Source organism: Pseudoliparis swirei, chromosome 4 (genome assembly GCF_029220125.1).
Source record: "Pseudoliparis swirei isolate HS2019 ecotype Mariana Trench chromosome 4, NWPU_hadal_v1, whole genome shotgun sequence".
NCBI classification, from domain to species: domain Eukaryota; kingdom Metazoa; phylum Chordata; class Actinopteri; order Perciformes; family Liparidae; genus Pseudoliparis; species Pseudoliparis swirei.
This window is the reverse complement of record NC_079391.1, coordinates 13,512,882-13,530,367: the sequence shown is the minus strand read 5'-3', so window position 1 is coordinate 13,530,367 and position 17,486 is coordinate 13,512,882. Positions and strand designations below refer to the sequence as shown.

The window sequence follows — 17,486 nt, the reverse complement described above, 5'->3', positions numbered from 1 at the left end:
GTGAGGGTGGAACTAAAGTGCAGTCACACTGACCCCTGTGGATAGAGCAGGAGAACGGGGCAGGTGGTGATCAGTGATCAAATGTAGTACAAGAAGTACCCTGAGCATGTTGTCACATGGAAACACAGAACCATATCTTCACAACCCCAATGTGTCTTTCTCTCTCACACACACACGCGAGAAGACGCAGCCCTAAGTATCCTAGTTGTAATGGTCAATGTCCTGGAGTTGGGGAAAAATAAACAGAACAACAGTTTAGGAGTAAATATACTCCAGCTACTTCTCTCCACTTCACATCAGTAGGAAGGCCATATTATCCCCTTTTTAATGTAATACCAAATGCATAATTAGATTTGCTTGGCACAGTGTTTAATTTAATTCATTGTAGCACACAGCATGAGTGCGGCCTCATTAATTCTGGGAAAAAGCGGAATTGGTTGTATAATTTCTCCACCAAAAAGAGTTGGGTTGTAAAATGAATTAACATGAGCTTCCTTTGTACCTGATATGTCAAGTACAATATTCACTGTAATATTCATGGAGGCATGTGACAGATTTGTGACTGGAGTCCTCCACTGTTACAATAGTGACATTTTAAAGCTGCTTAAGTAGGAGTTGTTGGCCCGAGGGAACACTGTCACAGCAAAATGTTAACAGTTTGGAAACAAAGGAAGACCAGTCTGATTTTAGTTTGCGTTGGGATTACTTCAGGGTGAATTGCACTTGCACATGTTTAATTTTTGTTGAAGGACAAAATCAAATCAATTCCTAAATAATAAAATGCACACAGGAAATAGCAGGCCAACCTTGTTTTACATCTCTGTGTCCAGTTGAAGGAGTTAAACTTATTCGGGAGGTTTTTACTTTTTGCCTTGCTGAGCTAAGCCCTGAGTTACTGTCTTCGGGTTGGACCAAGACCCAAAGAGCGCTAGATCAAGCATCCGTCTGCATTGAACAATGGATTAGCCCCCCCCCCCCCCTGCCTGCTCCAAACTCCACCATCCAGAGCAGCTACAGGTGACAGACAGGTGTAGCATTCAGTCCATGTAGCATCATCTGCTCAGGTGCACCACATGCAATCCCATTTGCAGCCATGCACAGTAACCTGAACATAAGTAGTGGTCCGTGAAATACTGCAGTCATGTTCATGTGCTGTTGATAAACCTTTCCTGACTCTATTCTCCTCTTCTTGCTCCACAGCAGAGTCATGTCTTCAAAGCAAGCCACATCTCCTTTTGCCTCTGTGGTTGATGGGGACGATGCCATGAGTCAGGATCACTTGTCTTGGGAGAAAGAGGAGAGTGCCGAGGCCCATGGTACACCACAGCTGCCCCTGCACAGCCTGCTCCATGGAAAAGCCCATCCCGATGAAATGCAGCCGCTCAGCAGCGTGCCGCCAGAGAGCGATTGGGACAGCCTGGTGTCGGCCCAACAGCGCATGGTGAGCCCAGTCAATGCACTACATAAACACAAAAAACCTTTGTCCTTCTTATTTGATGCCTCTGTGGTAAGGATGGAATAAAAGGAAACCGTTAGTAGTTGTGAGGGAGAAGGGTAAATGATAAAATAAAGGTTTATTTCTAAAGAAAAGCAGGACCATTTCAATTCAATTCAATTCAGTTTCTTTGTATAGCCCATTTTCACAAATTACAAATTTGTCTCAGAGTGCTTTACAGTCTGTACACATAGACATCCCTCTCCCAAAACCTCACATCGGATCAGGAAAAACTCCCAAACAACCCTTCAAAAAAAAGGGAAGAGACCTTCAGGAGAGCAACAGAGGAGGATCCCTCTCCAGGATGGACAGGTGTAATAGATGTCATGTGTACAGAATGAATCATTCCACACAAATTAAAACACAGTAACAACACAAACACTGAATATGACAGAGTGTATGAATAGTTGGAAGTAGGCATATTCCACGATCGAGACCTCGATGATCCATCAGGCAGATAGGATCTATGAAGTCAAAAGGACTCCGGGGAGAAAGCAGAGTTCGTAATGTGCAATAGAGAGATGCAAATTCATCCATAAGGAGAGAGAAAAGAGGAGAGAGGTGCTCAGTGTATCCTAAACGTCCCCCAGCAGCCTATAAGCCGATAGCAGCATATCAAGGGGCTGGACCAGGTGAACCTGATTCAGCCCTAACTATAAGCTCTGTCAAAGAGGAAGGTCTTAAGTCTATTCTACATGAGGTGACTGTGTCTGCCTCCCGGACTGAAGGTGGAAGCTGGTTCCATAAAAGAGGAGTTTGATAACTGAAGGCTCTGGCTCCCATCCTACTTTTCAAGCCTGCACTATTGTTTTATGCTCCTCTCTCGGGAATTTAAGCTCCTGGCTCAGAAGTCACTTATCGTTCCTGGCTTGTATAAAGAAGCTCAGGCGGTATTTTATCCGGAGCTCCATCCCCCTAGTTCCCAAATGCTGTGGACACTCTGGGATGCTGGGGTGTTCGGATAGGCCCCTCTGTCAAACAATACACCATCAGCTAATACTGGGTTAAACAGAGGACCTCGAACCCTTTTAATAATGTGGATGGCTCTTCATATAATCGCATCATGACCAATGGAGGACCATGCTGCATTCTTGCTGCTATTAAGTAAACATGTCTTGTTCCTGGTAGCCGTGTGTTGTTTTTGTTGTTGTGTACGAGCCACATCTGCAGCCAGATCCCAGATGCTGTACATTCCAAGTGCGGAGCCGCTGAGATGTGAGCAGAGCGAAGAGGAGCACAGGCACTTGTGGGCGATAGACATGGGAGCCAGGTGGTTGTCTGTGACAGACGGGTCTGTGGTAAAGAGACCCTGAGGGCCTCTGAAGAAGCTGTGCAGTTGGCCAGTGAGACCTTCGCCACCATCAGTATTGCAGCACAACGCACATGAAAACCAGACTCATGAATAGACTCTGTAGCTGACTGCTGCGCATGATGCTGGGGTGTGCATGCCGACGCCGTAGGTCATTGACAGGCAGAGGTTTACTCAGTAACAGGATTTTAGCAAGTTTTCATATGGGGGGGATGCAAAGAAAGTTTAAAACGACCTATAAAAATATCTAATCGATCAATTATACATACTATAATAACACTGATGAGTAATTGTATATATTGTACAAATGTCAACCACAATAAGTCTAGTCATATCAGTCCTTAATGTATACAAAAATACAAAAAACAAACTAAATTCTTGTTCTTTCAAGAGTAAGTGGAAGGAAGGTCGCAAAAAGAGAGGGAAGGTAAAATGGAGGACAAGAAAAGGGGAAGACATAAGGCGAGCGTGTTGCCTTTGCTGATTATCTGACTCCACTGCTGTGCCATGCGTCTGTGTGGGCTGTGCCCTGAACCTTTGCCAGCTGATTAACCCAGCACTGCTCCACTCCCCTCAAGCACTCTCCACTGTCTCTGCCACACTGCATAATCATCCAACACGGGGCTGGGAGGTGCAGAGCGGGCCAGCAGGTCGTGCCACCCTGGTGCTTGGTACCAGACCACCCCTCACACCACTGCAACTCTGCCTGCAGCTCGACATGCAACGCAGGGATGAGAAATTGGCACCGGCAACATTCCTTCCCTGTTTACGGCATTCCTGTCTTTTTATTTTGGATTGGCAGTGACTCCAGACATTGTTCTATCATTCAACCCCGCTGTATTAAACTCCGTTTAATCACACTGCTGTTGATTAAAGCTCAGTTTTCCATGACAGGCCTGCAATACGGGTTTGGATACAGACGTGTGCCATGTTTATTCCCCTCACTACGTTGTCCAAAGTTTAAATCGGAGCTAACTGTTCCCCCGTTAATGGCTGCAAACTCCTGGCTGCTTATCCACCTTCTGCTTTCTCAGACTCCACAAACCATAATTAACGCCACCTCCTGTCAGACGCAGCCTTCGCCATGGTCTGTGTGCTGACTATACACTCAGTTGTGCCGAGTATTCTCTTCCCCCTCTAGCTCTCTCCCAGTCTTCTCCCCATTTCCATCATGTCTCTGTTTGTGCACAGGGAGCACTCAGCCAGTCAGCCACAGACAGGACCCTTAGTTAAATACTAAACCATACACAGGTGGGACTGAAAAACAACAACAGCTCGAGACAGGCCACAGATTTACGATGGCTCAAGGCACTCAGCTGAGAATAGGTCTCCACTAGAAAATGAACAAATTACACAGCAGTCACCCCAACCCAAATGCACACTCAAAAGCAAATTGAGAAATTACAGTTGGGAGGGTTCTCTGTGTATTCTCTGCAGATGAAAAGTAAAGAGCACATTATGGATATGCCCTCTGAAAGTGTACCTCGTCATTACGTCTTCAGTTTTTTCACTTGTCATATCTCCTTTACCAGCAAAGACATCTCTGTTGGCAACACAGAAGTTTCTGTATGAAAGCCAGAGAGGAGCTATTTGATTTGGCCAAATCGCCCGCAAGCTGCAAAAAAAACCTAGCAATCACTGCATTTGAATGGAAAACTGTCAACAAGCTCAATGGAGCCCTGACAGAATACAGCAACATGTTAATCATTTAATACAAATCCCATCCCTCTTTGCCACCCCTCCCAATTTGTGTTTGTCTTTCAGGAATCTGACAGCAATAAAGTATGCTCCCTGTACTCCTTCCGGAACAATTCCACTTCCCCACACAAGCCGGAGGAGGGGGCCCGGGAGCGAAGTGACCTGCTGAGCGGATCAGCGTTTGGAACTCCGGAGCGCCGCAAAGGAAGCCTGGCAGATGTAGTGGACACGCTGAAGCAGAAGAAACTGGAGGAGATGACAAAGACAGAGCAAGACGGTATGCCTCCCTGTGTGCGTCTGTCTGTGTGCGTGTGTGTATGGGCGTAGAAATACCCTTTTCCTAGACTACGTGCGCCTGATCTTCCCAATGTTCCCCTTTCTTTCTCATAATTTTCTAACTTCCTGACTGTCTGCCTCTTCTCTCTTATGTCTCTCCGCCTCGTACACTAATGGGGGAATCTGGGAACACTGACGTCACCGTGTTTCCAGTTTGTTCTGAAACTTTTCCAATGTGACAAAGACTGTGTGGCAGAGCACCTCAGCATAAGTGTGGTCTTCTTCCGTGCCAAGGCAAACTCTTTGACTATAAAACTCATAGTGCTGACCTAATGCCAGGAACATTACCTCTTCTTATTTTGCTACAAAGAACACTTTTCACTCAGCGCAGTTATTCATCAAAGTTTGCTACCCACAAACAACCCGAGCCCTTCTCACATCCTATTCAACACATCACCGCCATTTCTGACCTTTATATTTTCCCAGAATTGCATGCAGAGAAAAAAAATCATTTTCTGTGATAAGACTACTAGGTCCATGTCATATTTGCACCTCGTTTCACCCTGCTCGGCTCTCACTCCCACAGCCTGCAGTCTATCAAGAGTATGGCGGAAAAACAAATATTTGAAAGCGCTGTGCTGAAACACATCCCCCTTCTTAATTAGGGCTCTAGTAATATAACTACATCCAATCAAATGTTAAACCCTCTTGGGAATGCATGTGTCTCATTTAGTGTCTGGGGAGCTCTTAGCTTAAGCACTTCATCAGACGAATAAATTAGACCTCTGTTAGCCTAAAAATAATTTGCCACTTCTTTTTTAAGTGTTCGTTTAGTGATCTTTGTATCAGCGCATCACAGGCATCTCACCGGATAATCATTTAGCCACGTCCTGATATGCAGACTGATGTTATTTCCGTAATAAAAGACAGAACAATCATTTACCTGAACACCTATAAACGACCAATAAAGAACGGGGAGGTATTTTAAACATTAAACACACAAAACATGCTGCTGAACATGACCGGATACTGTAATTGATGCCTCCTAATGATAACTGAAATAGGCAATTTGGCAAAAAATTTAACAACAAGAACAAAATGAAAAGGGTAAAAGCACACTCCCTGTGTGAATATCACAAGTAATGCTACAATCCAGCAGATACATGTGCCTCTGTGAGGAGTTTTCAAGTGTGCCCGGGTTCAGGAAAGCTTTCTTCTGAATGCTCGAGCTCTCATGAATATTAGGAATATGACGTCTTCTTGCTACCGGTCTCATATCTGGATGCAAGAGAATGACGCTTCACGGGACACATTCTGTTATTACTTCTTTGTTTTACGCAAAAGGTGAAAATGTGTTTCATATGTGTCTTGTTTCTTGCAGAGTTGATTTTCAGGCCATATCATCAGTGGTCTCTGTAGCAACGGTGGTCGTTATGGTAATGAGCCCCAGCTGGTGAAGGCTGGTTGTTGCAGTAATTTGAATGGTCAAGTGCCGCTTGTAATCCAGGGCCGTATGCTAACGCCGGCAGGAGAGGGTGCTTTAGAGTGCCATGCAGCTGTTTTAATCTCCTGTTAATAATAGAGACTTGGTCGGCCTCATGCGCTGTGCACCATCGGCACCTAAATAAACACCCTTGTTGAAGGAAATTTGTTTCTGAGCAGGGAACACAGCAGAAGACAAGAGCCTCACAAAGTTCAGAACGCTTTCCCCAAGCTGCAGGGACTGAGAGATACTCTCTTCCTGAGAGCACTTGAGGAAGCTTCAGTGGTGATGATCAGTGATTACTGTAAAATGGAGGGAGAGGGACTCTTAGAAATGGGAAAGGAAAAACCTCGCCGGAATCATAATCGTATGTCTTTGTTTAAGGAGAGAGACACTCGGGAATTAAAAGGTGCAGGATTAACTGGTTAAAGAAACGCCATGTGTTGTCTTAATAAAGCTGCTAATGTGGCGCAAGCCACAGATGAGCTAAATGTATCGCTTATCTAAGCATGAAAACGGTTGTGTATAATTCTGCTGCTCCTGTTTGGTCGGGATCACAAGGTCCTCAGAGACTCTTCACCCTCTGCTACCATTCTTCTCTGGACCTCCTTGTCTGGTCAAGATACTTCATTGAAGGATAATTGTGGTGACCTCAAATGTTGAGGGAAAAAAGCTGTGGTGCACAGTACATGTGGACCACTTAAAGTAATGTTAAGACTGGAGGCTTTGGGGGAAGCAGCCTCTCGGACATGGTATCCAAAGGCCCCAGCGTTTCTTACTATTGAGAACGTCTTTTTTAAACGTGATTTGTTTTCTGTTGTCAGAACCACAAATGACATTCCAGTCAACCCCATTGTATTGTTGTGGTTGCTGATATCGACGAAAGCCCTCAAAGACCCGTGAAAAAAAACACATGCCGGTCCTTTTTTCAAAGTCTGCTCTAAATTCATATTTAGTGTATGCCTTAAGAACAAGTGGAAAAAAGGTCCTTCATTTTTTTTTTTCCGCTTTATCTGAGAAATCAGGGTTTCTTCTGGGTGAGTTTTAATTTACATAACTTTCTAACATGGACCTTTTGTCTGGAGTGTTTGGAGAAATTGAAATTCACCTGCAAGAAGATATGAATTCTTACTCCTCATTAATTCAAAGGAAAACGGTTAACGAGTTTCCTTCATTGACCATGAAGACTTATAATAAAGAATAACATTATAACAATAGAGGCGGTGCTCACTATCTTCTCCATCCTTCGATCGCTATATATTTATACCCTTTCACCCTCTCCGTCCTTCCACCCTTCCTCTCTGTTTCTGGTCCTTGAAGTGCTTTAAGTGCTTGTGACTGTGCTAATGAATGAAAATGTCCTCCCAGCAGCGAGCACCACATTTAGCTGAATAGTCACCTTTGCTGTAAAAGCTCTATTAGGCCCAGTTGCCAGCAGGGCTAACGATTGTGCCCCATGTTTATTTACTAGGTATTGTAAATGCATTATTTATGGATAAGTCTCCAGACAGCACTTGTCAAGAGTTAAAAATGTCAGTATAAAGTATTCGGGGGGGAAAAGAAAAATAGCCACCATTATAAAAATCCAAGGTGACCTTGATTTGATTCACATGCAATTAGAACAGTTTAATATAATGCACTAAAGTATGAATCAATACCGTGCAAGTCAACACAGAAAATGCGAGTCTTTATGATCGTCCCCCAAGACAAGGACGGGTAACTGGGTTTAAACTCCCTGTCCTAGCTTTTAGGGATTTCACTGGGCTCAGTTTCTAGCTGTTTGAGTTCTTGCCAGTAAAACCAGCAAACGCAGTCGTGTATTTTTTTGTCATCTTTGTGTTATTGAGTGCCACGCTGAGACAGGCAAAGCCTCATTTTTTTCCTTAACAATGCATATTTACTAGTCTATGTTATAGTGTGGTGAGGTCACATTTGCCACAGCTGTTAATAGTGGACATAATCTATAACTATCAATAAGATAACTTTTTTTCAGCTCTTGTTCAAGAAATAAACAAAGCAGACACAGACAGTCAAATATATATCACACACACACACACACACACACACACAAAAAGATGCCCTTCCTTAATACTACAGCTCTTTAGACCTGTCAGAGTAGATACAGTTGGTGCTCAAGCAGAATACTCAACACCTGGAGCCCTTTGACAGAATCATGGCTAATTAGCTGAGCGAAGGGGAACCATACCACCATTCAGCCAAACTGAGCAATCTCAGGTTGAAGGATATTTCATGGATACTGAGAAAGGAGCGCCCTTATTTCAGCGGCAGGTAACCTATCTATTTCTGGTGACACAAAACAGCACAACATGGTGCGTCACTGTGAACTCATTGTGTTTGGGCACAGGGTTTTATGGATGTGTTTCGGAGGTTATCACTTAGACCTCTTTTTCTCTCCCTTTGCCTGCATCCCCTCTATTTCTAAGTGTAATCCTCCTGGCGAGGATGTGTATTATCACTGTGTAATGACTGTGCAGTAGGTTGAGTGTGGGGGAGTGATCAGCATTGTGTGTGTAGCCCCAGGTCATTATCCTCCATTACAACAGGCCATGTAATGAGATTCAGGGTGGGGTGGAAGCTTGGGAAGAGAATAGGATCAGCTCTAAGCCTGTGGTCTGATTAGCACTGATGAACTCTTGACTCTGTTGTCACACTGTCCCCGGTCAGTGTCACAGCTCCTGCTGACTCCACATGGAGGCTGACTGGAAATTGTCTGCAGGTGCTCAATAGTGCCAACAGATTTATTTTTGGGAATTCATTTAGCTTGAATATAGCATTAAAAAGCTTTTCTAAAAGATATATTCTGTTCAGTGAAGTCTGTATACTACATTATATTATAAAAAGCACCCCTTCCCTCTCCCCAAACAGACTGATGCACCTTTTCCCCTCCTTCAGCTTCCTCCCTCACCCCTTTCCTCTCATCCCAGCTGCCATGTCATCTGGTTCTCCTTTATCCCACCTAATTAATAGGAATCTTTGTTGTAATGATCTGAGCATGAGCCTCTGACTCCATGCATATGCAATGAGGCTGGAAATCCAGTTGCCTTGGTTGCAGATTTTGAGGCATTCTTCACACATAGCTGTACGCTGCCTCTCACTGAATGCAGCTTTCTATCGGACAGAGTTAGACCGGGACCCTCCTGGCATGACACACACACACACACTGGCCAAACATCAGTCAATCAATCTCTCCTGTACATCGTGTACCCACCTCCTTTAATAGTTTAACAAAATCTCATTAAGCTACTTATCTTAATGCAAGTCATCTATTTGATCAAACAGCCAAGGTACTTGTGTGTGTGCTGCATGTACTGTATGTGTAAGTGGGGGCCTTCCTGTGCGTTTGTGTGTGTGCATGTGTGAGTGTTCTCTCTTGGCCTGTGGCGTGGAGCACCAGCCCAGCGGAGCAGTGCTCTGGTCTGTCACTTTTGTTTGAATAGGTAATGTAGATCTGTTCAGGCTGAAGAGACATGAGCTGGAATCGCTTGTTAGGACACATGATCAAAAGCGGCTCTCTGCTCTCTGCCAATCAACCCTCTTGTCACCCTGTGAAGCAGACGTTAAATAGATTTTTCGGCTGTATGCCGCGGGCAGCCTGCCAGCCTGACGTGAACTTAAAAAAAAAAGATACCCTGCCCCCTTGCTCCTCCCTAATCTCATGTTCCCATCCTCTTCTTTCGTGTCCAGTTTTTTTGCTTTTCCTTTCTTTTCCTTCTCCCCTTTTCCATGTTTTCCCCACCATCTTGACACTCAAACCTGATCCAAATCAACATTTTCCCTCCTCCTATGATTTTTGTCTCCCACCCCATCTTACTCTCCAGTGACAAAGTTGCTCCTCTGCCAGGCTGAGATCAGAGCCCAGGGCTAAATGGAGTGGCTGTATGAGGGGAATAGGGAGCACAGAGTGGCTGGTCCTCTGCTGAATTATGTATTTACTATCTGTTCCAAAACGGAGCCCTCGCATAACACAGGCGCGTCCCCATAGGACTCTGGAAGCCGACACAGGTTTCACTTTACACAAGCTAAGATATAGATTTTGTTGCCCCTTTCAAAAAGGGAAACCTTTCTGCTGTCTTGGTCATTCAGATGACAAAACAAGCAGCTGCTTCTTCAATGTGCCATTCTTTGCATTCAAGATCACCTTCCCCAGTTCTCATATTCCGATTAGTCAACAGTAGCAACGGCTGTGGAGCATTCCAGGGGCCATCTTCCTCGGTTTCAGCTGTTGAGCGTGTCCCCCTGCACCCATGCAGCACAAAACTCCCATTGTGATCCTGGCTTACTGGCTGCACAGGAACCCCTTGATAGGAGGAAACGGGTGTCTCTGAGAGACAAATCACAGCTAGGTTTGCACAGAGGCTTGTTTGTCTTTACACACTCACACACCCACACACTGTATGCCTCGTCAGTGACATCACTGCGTGTGCAGTAGCAATTTGGGGAAATAGTACAATATTTATATTTGCTTGGAGAAAAAGAAAACAATAGACTTGCCTCAGTGCTGTATGCGAGTGAGTACTGGGTGATGAGATCAGCAGCCGTTTGCAATGGCCTGACTGTTGTATGTGACACCGCACTATTTGGAGGGGCACAGATTGTGAAACGCGGACACACAAGACGGCAAGAGCCATTAATGCGGCTATATTTGTCATTGGGCTAGAATTGGGAAGTAACAGCCTGTTGGGACAGAAACAGACAAACGGCATATATTCAGGACAGTGGAGTAGGAGGGGCTGAGGCGATCAGAAATGGGGAGAACAGGGGCTATTCCACAATGGGATGGGGTGCAAAGGGAGGGCACATGTGTCCTGCTGTGTGTGTGTTTGTGTGTGTGTGTGAATGCCAGCAGCAGGGTTACACAAGGAGACTTGTGTGCCAGCTCAGTATCACTGTCCTAGCTGTGGCATTCAGCTCCCAAGCATTCTCCACACATAACTTGACAAAAGAGCCGGTGTCATCTGACCAAGGATCAAAATAGTGTGAGCGTAACTCACACCCTGGGCACAGGCAGCCTCTGTGGCCTGCTAATGATTTCAGCACACATTGCAGGCTTGTTCTGTAAGTCAGACGTACGTCAGCCATCCAGCTGAGATCCACCTTGACACAAGCAAACATGACAACTAGTGTAAATCAGCAGCCTGTTAACATATTTGCATTGTTTAACCAAAACAACACGCACTAATGTCTAACACTAAACTTTGATGGTTGCCGTTTGAACAAAGAGACTATTTAATCAGCAGTGATGAAACACTCAGCCTTTTCTTTCTCCTTGTTCAATAACATTACATGCGCCAGGAGATGAGGATGTCAGAAGGAATGAATAGAAATGTGTTTTATTGCACTGCAAAGCCTGAGTGCCAATGATTATAATTATTTGACGTCATGTCTCTTTGGAAGTACCTCTAGAATCATTTTTAAGTCTGCCCCGGTCGAGTGGTTAATATGCTTTAAGACCAAGTCGTCAATTGCACATCATGAAGTTCAATCTGTTGGTTGACGTTATTATTTAAAATTAGGATTAACGATTTGTTGAGGCGACCTTTAAGCTATTCTTCTCCCAATTAGCATAATATTGGGTAAAGGAAATTGGGTTGTTCCTTTTATCCTTTTATTTTTACTACCTCCCCGCCAAACCTCATCTTCCTCTTTCCTTCTTTGTCATTTTCTTCTGGGTGGGTGGCACTGTGCTCCACAAAGCCGATACTGTAAGCCCGTTGTTAGCTTCCCTGTTGAGAGCTGGACCAATGAGCTCAGTCGCTCATGAGAAGCACATTTCTCCATCTTTGCCCAGCAGGTCTCAGTCCGTATGGCTCGTATCCCACAGAAAGGGAATGGGCCGATTGAAAAGAAAAGTACAGGGTCTATTGTTGCTGAACCAACTTGAACAACAGCACACTGAGACACTTGGGCTCTGCGGGTAAATGAATGGGGACTTTCTTGGTGTTGGAATGCTTAACCTTTTTATACGTGCTGTGGTTTCTTCCTCATTTCTTTATCCAGTGGCAAGGCAAGAAATGTACAATGTAGACACATTAGTTTAAACATTAGTTTTTAACGTTGCACTTTATTTGATTGGCTTCATGATGTTTTGTGTGTTGATCAAGCTGTAAAGATACTCTTCTGGTACGATGAGACAATGTTCAGACCACAAAAGAAGATCTCGACTTTTGGATGGTAAGAGGTTTCTTGCACCTCTTTTTTCTCTCTCTGACGACAAATACAAAAATCTAAAAATAGTTGCTTTTGGTCTTCCAGTCCAGGAAGCATTGCACGTGTATTCTGAACTCTGGCATCTTAGTAAACAAAGTCGGCTGCAAGATTTGATAAACAAGTAATTACTATTTGAAAATTAGCAAACCAATCTTCAGAAATGGAAAATAATAATTCCGTTGCTTTAACTTTACCTCAAAATGTGTACGTTATTTTCATTTATAATTGAATACATTATTCAGTTGGGAGGACAATCTCACATACGCTTTAGCAAAATTCAACAAATCTACAATATGCTGTGTTATCAAATGTACAATTTATAATTGTAATTTGTGCTTTTTTAAATATCTCATCTTATGGTTCAATCTCTGAAGCGCATCGCTGTCGTCCAGCATTTACGATGAAATGAAGCTTCGATGTCTATACCAGACTTGGCTTCACTGCCAATTGTAATGCATTCATGTGGATCCTATTAGTCACTTTGTGTCCTTGTAGAGTCAGATACCCATTAATTTACTAAATCACACTGAACAGTCATGATCACAGTACTCTACATTTTGTTCACACATCTATTAATTTAACATAGTTGAATAAATGTGAATGTTTTCGAGCATTGATTAGCAAGTTTATATCTGACAGTTAAATTGCAGGGTACCCAAAAAGAAAATCTCCACTGTCAGGTACCCAGTAATTACATTTTTGCGTGAAATTATTGTAATTTATTACAGTGTGTGGACCCCAATGATTACGGACATCAAATGGAAATTATAAATTGAAATCAAGTCCACATATTTCCCCCCTATAATGTTCATCTTCACAAGTGCTGATCCCCTGATCAGCTTCGGCTGAGATTTCAGAAGTACATCATCTTTTCCTTCCCAGTAAACCAAACACACGCCTGCTTGCACACACTCCGTTTGTCACATCACTATATCTTTGTCTTCTATATTTCTTTCTCTCTTACTGCCGGTCGGTTTGGCTTTCATGCTGCATTGATATCTACGGTAGTTGAAGCAATTAATTAACCAGTGTCGCACCAAATCTTTATTTGGCAGATTATTATTAAATCACAGATATCTGTGTGAAAGATACACAGATTGAAATAAAGCTATTTAGGTTTTTCTGGCTTTCTTTTAATAAAACATATAATTCTCTTTCTTAATTTATTCTAAGTAGAAATTGTTGCCCCCCCCCCCCCAATTAATTGTATTTATAGCCGTGTTCAATAGACTTGGCTGCCTGAATAGAGACTTTAAAGCAAAGGAGGGGAGAGGAGAGGGAATGAAAAGTTAATTTTGCTATCCAAGCATTTAATGGTCCTAGTTCTTAAAAGTGACCTTGTGGGGTAGAGAGCGGAGCAGCACAGCAGCTCCTTCCAGATGCACACATGGCATCCATCGGGGGCACAATCACGCACAGTCCCAACACCTCAGGCTCGGACATATGTTGAGTTTTATTTCATTCTTCTGACATTAATCCTATTCACCAGCTGTTCTGCCAGCTGCCACTCTCCGGCTTAAGGGGAGATTGCAGTTTTGGGGGCTCTGAGTACTGGTTTATCTTGGCTCCTCATCTGCTCCTCACAAAGTTTTGATTGGATTTATTTTCTTTGCCCTCTTCCTACTTCCAGGTTCCTTGAGTTGCATACTTCCCTGCAATCTTTTTTCTCTTAAACTTATTTGCTTTTGTTTTATTCCTTTCTAATTTGTGTAATTTGACACGAAGACATGACATGGGGGGGGGGGGGGGGGGTGTTAAGGCTGCAGCTTTTTTTGGCCTATACCCTCTGCAAGGACTAAAGGTACTCAGCAGTGTTCTTTAACATATGTTCTAAAAATAAGCACATCATATTTATTACAAATACCATGCAGCACACTCGCCCCTCAACTTCACAAGAAAGAATTTGTAAGGAATCACAGTGCTGAAAGCTGCTCACCCCACAGTCATCTAACAGCATTTCTGTAGGATTACCCTGGACATGGCCTCAGCCTGTACAGTTATGATTATTGACATATTGGGTCTGACATATTTCACATTTATGTGCATTGTCTGGAAGCATACTCAAGTGTTCTCAATGTCATTTCTGCTGAAGTACAGCCGGGCAGTCGGCGAGCGAGGGCTGCAATGAATTGATCATTGCTCACTGCTCACTTTAATAATTCAAGCCTGATTGCCACAGAGTGCCGCAGTAAAATGGATTGGGAGAGGTCACATGCTGCTCAGCTCAGGAGGTGAAGCCTCTTGGGGATGGTTAATTCATATATGCTTGATAGACACGTGTCCTATTTAGAGAGGTCAGTGTGCTGTGTGTGTGTGTATACGGCTTTTCAGAATGGCCAGGTCAACACTGTGGGATTAACACAGTGGTCAGTGCAGAGAAAGTCACGCGATAAGGTAGATGTTCCTGGTCACAGAGGCCAGCATTCTTTTTAGCTTCTCCATGAAAAAGAAAAAAACAGTCCAGAAGTTACCTGCAAATTGCACCTAATAATCCTCCTAATTTACTGCTTCTTTAACATGTGCTACTTAGAATTAGACAGTTTGAACCTGTGATTACATGTGACAAGGTAGTCCACTCAGCATTTAATTCTCCAACCTTCAGTTGCTAATGGGATAAATAAAAGCAATATCATTCTATTGGTTGGAAGCACATAAAATGTTTGCCAAACTTCAAAGAAACAGGCAGCAGAAAATAAACCATTGAATCGAACAGATTCATTAAATTCAAACTGTTAACCACTTTGTATGAGACTGTTGATCCAATATCAGCCTTAGAAGAGCTTTTCAGACTCCTATTCATGAAAAGACCTTTGATTTATCACAATAAACAACAACTGGCCCACGGCACGTGATGTTACCAGTTTCTGCAGGCAGGCATGTACGCCGGTGAGATACGATGTCGTCATGTTGAGGTAGAAATGGTACACTGAGAAGTAAGGAAATAGAATGGAAGGAAGTGAGGCAGTAAGGGAAGAAAGAAGTATTGCTGCAGAGGAGATGCATCTGAAAATCAGATGAAGCCAGTGAGGTTACCTTCAATATATTTATAGACACTGTTTACATGACCGCACAAGATGGTCTAAAGGTGACTAACAGAGATGTTCACCAAGTGGAATAATGATAAGGTGTCAGTTAAAGAAAGCCCACCACGAGGTGCAGGTGCTCCACAATACACTGACGTGTCTGGACCTTTTTTATGTATGCATGCCAGCACTAGTGATTACATATTTTAAAAAGCTGGAAATGTCGAACTGCACCAAAAAGTCTTCCAGAAATGGTCGAGGTTATTAAAGCTGTTGACAACGAGGAAAGGTAATTGCCTGAAAATGAGCGACAACGCACTGTTGTGCTCAGAATGTTTTTCCCCCCAGCTCCCTCTTTAGCGTTTGCATTGTGCGGCATCACCCGGGTGTGTAACCTATTGCGTTCCGATTGCTCCCTTGCAATTAGTGCCCTTTTTGTCCTCACTTCAATAACGCCATGATTATGGAGACTTCAGGAGTATTTGCAGCATCCAACAGCTGTTGTCTCAGGGACTACCGGCTGAATGACAAAAACATGTTTTCTCTCTGCATTTCACTTCCCTGCCTGCCTCTTGTAATTATTATGTTTTATTTGGTGTGATGATGGGGTCTTGTTTTTAGTGTGTCTGTGATTAAGATATTCAAAGGACTCCTTGGAGTGTGTGACAGTCATTTTCTTTTTTATCAACCTCGACTTTTGATTTGTTTCCCGCTCTGTGCCGTGTGGATCGGAAATTAGACGTCAGCCTATCATTGTCTGACTGACATCCTGAGAGTTTTATCTCCGAGATAGGAAAGTGTGCCTCAATTAAAGAAATGAATATCTAACACTGGTGTAGACACGCAAGGATAGAGTTTTAAAAAAAAAGTACTGTAAGGCATTAAAGTTTATCTTCATATTTCTTTTTAGAATTGAGACGCATAGTTTTTATATGTGTAATCACATGATACAGTCAATATAGTAAAGTAAAGGAAAAACACTAATATAGTTTAGAGTAATCAAGGCATAATGTATAACTTTAGAAAATCATTGCAAAATAATAGTGATTAGTGTAATTTTTTATTACATATTCCTCACCCTTTTTAACCACCTCTGTGCAGCCTAAATCCTCACTTTCTGCAGCTCAAGATATTTTCCATAAAATGCACAAGTATTGTTTGTACAAGAAGCTTTTTTTTGAGACAATAATGGTAATATTGTTCTGGTTTTTATAGTCTTGTGTAATTGCATCATTTTCAAGGTAAATAGATTATTTTGTTCAAAGCCGTCCCTACACTGAATGTGTTTATTATTGCAATTTATTGTGATATTTCTTCTGCACTCGATTTTAAAAATGGTAAATTGTTCAGTTTTGTTATTGCAGTTCGTAGATCTTCCCAACGCCCAGTTTGATGTTCTGAGGAGGTTTTGGTTTTGGTTTGGCTACAATTGGATAAGGAACAATTTTAAGAAGAATTGGCTCTTTTCAAGCTGAAGCTTTTTTAAAGACTCTAAACTCAACCCGTGGCTCTTCTTACTGCAATAAGCATTGTTTCCCTGTTGGCCTTGGTGTACTGTATATGCCCCTCTGCATTCTGGGGAGGAAATTATTCATATGGTCAGTGCCAGTTGATCATTGATTTGGTAATTACACGTTTTCCCTTGAGGCTGGGACAACTGATATACAAGGCCGATGCTAAAGGGGAGGTCTCTCAGTCGGTTATCCATGACTTATGGCTAATTTGACTGTCGTAGATAACCCTCTTTTCTCTGCCAACGGCTTTCAACACAACAAACACTCAAACACAAGTATCATCTTTCGTCCCGGGAGAATCGCACACGCAGCGAGGCTCAGAATGTGGTGGCAGGCTGTTGAGACGATTTCATTGCTGACAATGCTTTTTAGAGATTGAAAACATTGTAATGTTATGCAAACTTAAATATACACACGCTTCCTATCTCCATGGCAATCTGAAGAGCCATTTGAAAATTAA

General features: G+C 43.0%; 1 protein-coding gene across 4 annotated transcripts in view; it reads left to right on the top strand.

The window, feature by feature from the left end:
* sox6 (SRY-box transcription factor 6) overlaps positions 1–17,486 on the top strand; it is a 131,896-nt gene that overhangs the window by 43,998 nt on the left and 70,412 nt on the right. For all 4 annotated transcript variants that reach the window (XM_056412917.1, XM_056412918.1, XM_056412915.1 and 1 more), the window contains 2 exons: positions 1,201–1,441; positions 4,569–4,779. In XM_056412917.1, the coding sequence (XP_056268892.1) occupies positions 1,201–1,441; positions 4,569–4,779 (452 nt within the window). The remainder of the gene's footprint in view (positions 1–1,200; positions 1,442–4,568; positions 4,780–17,486) is intronic.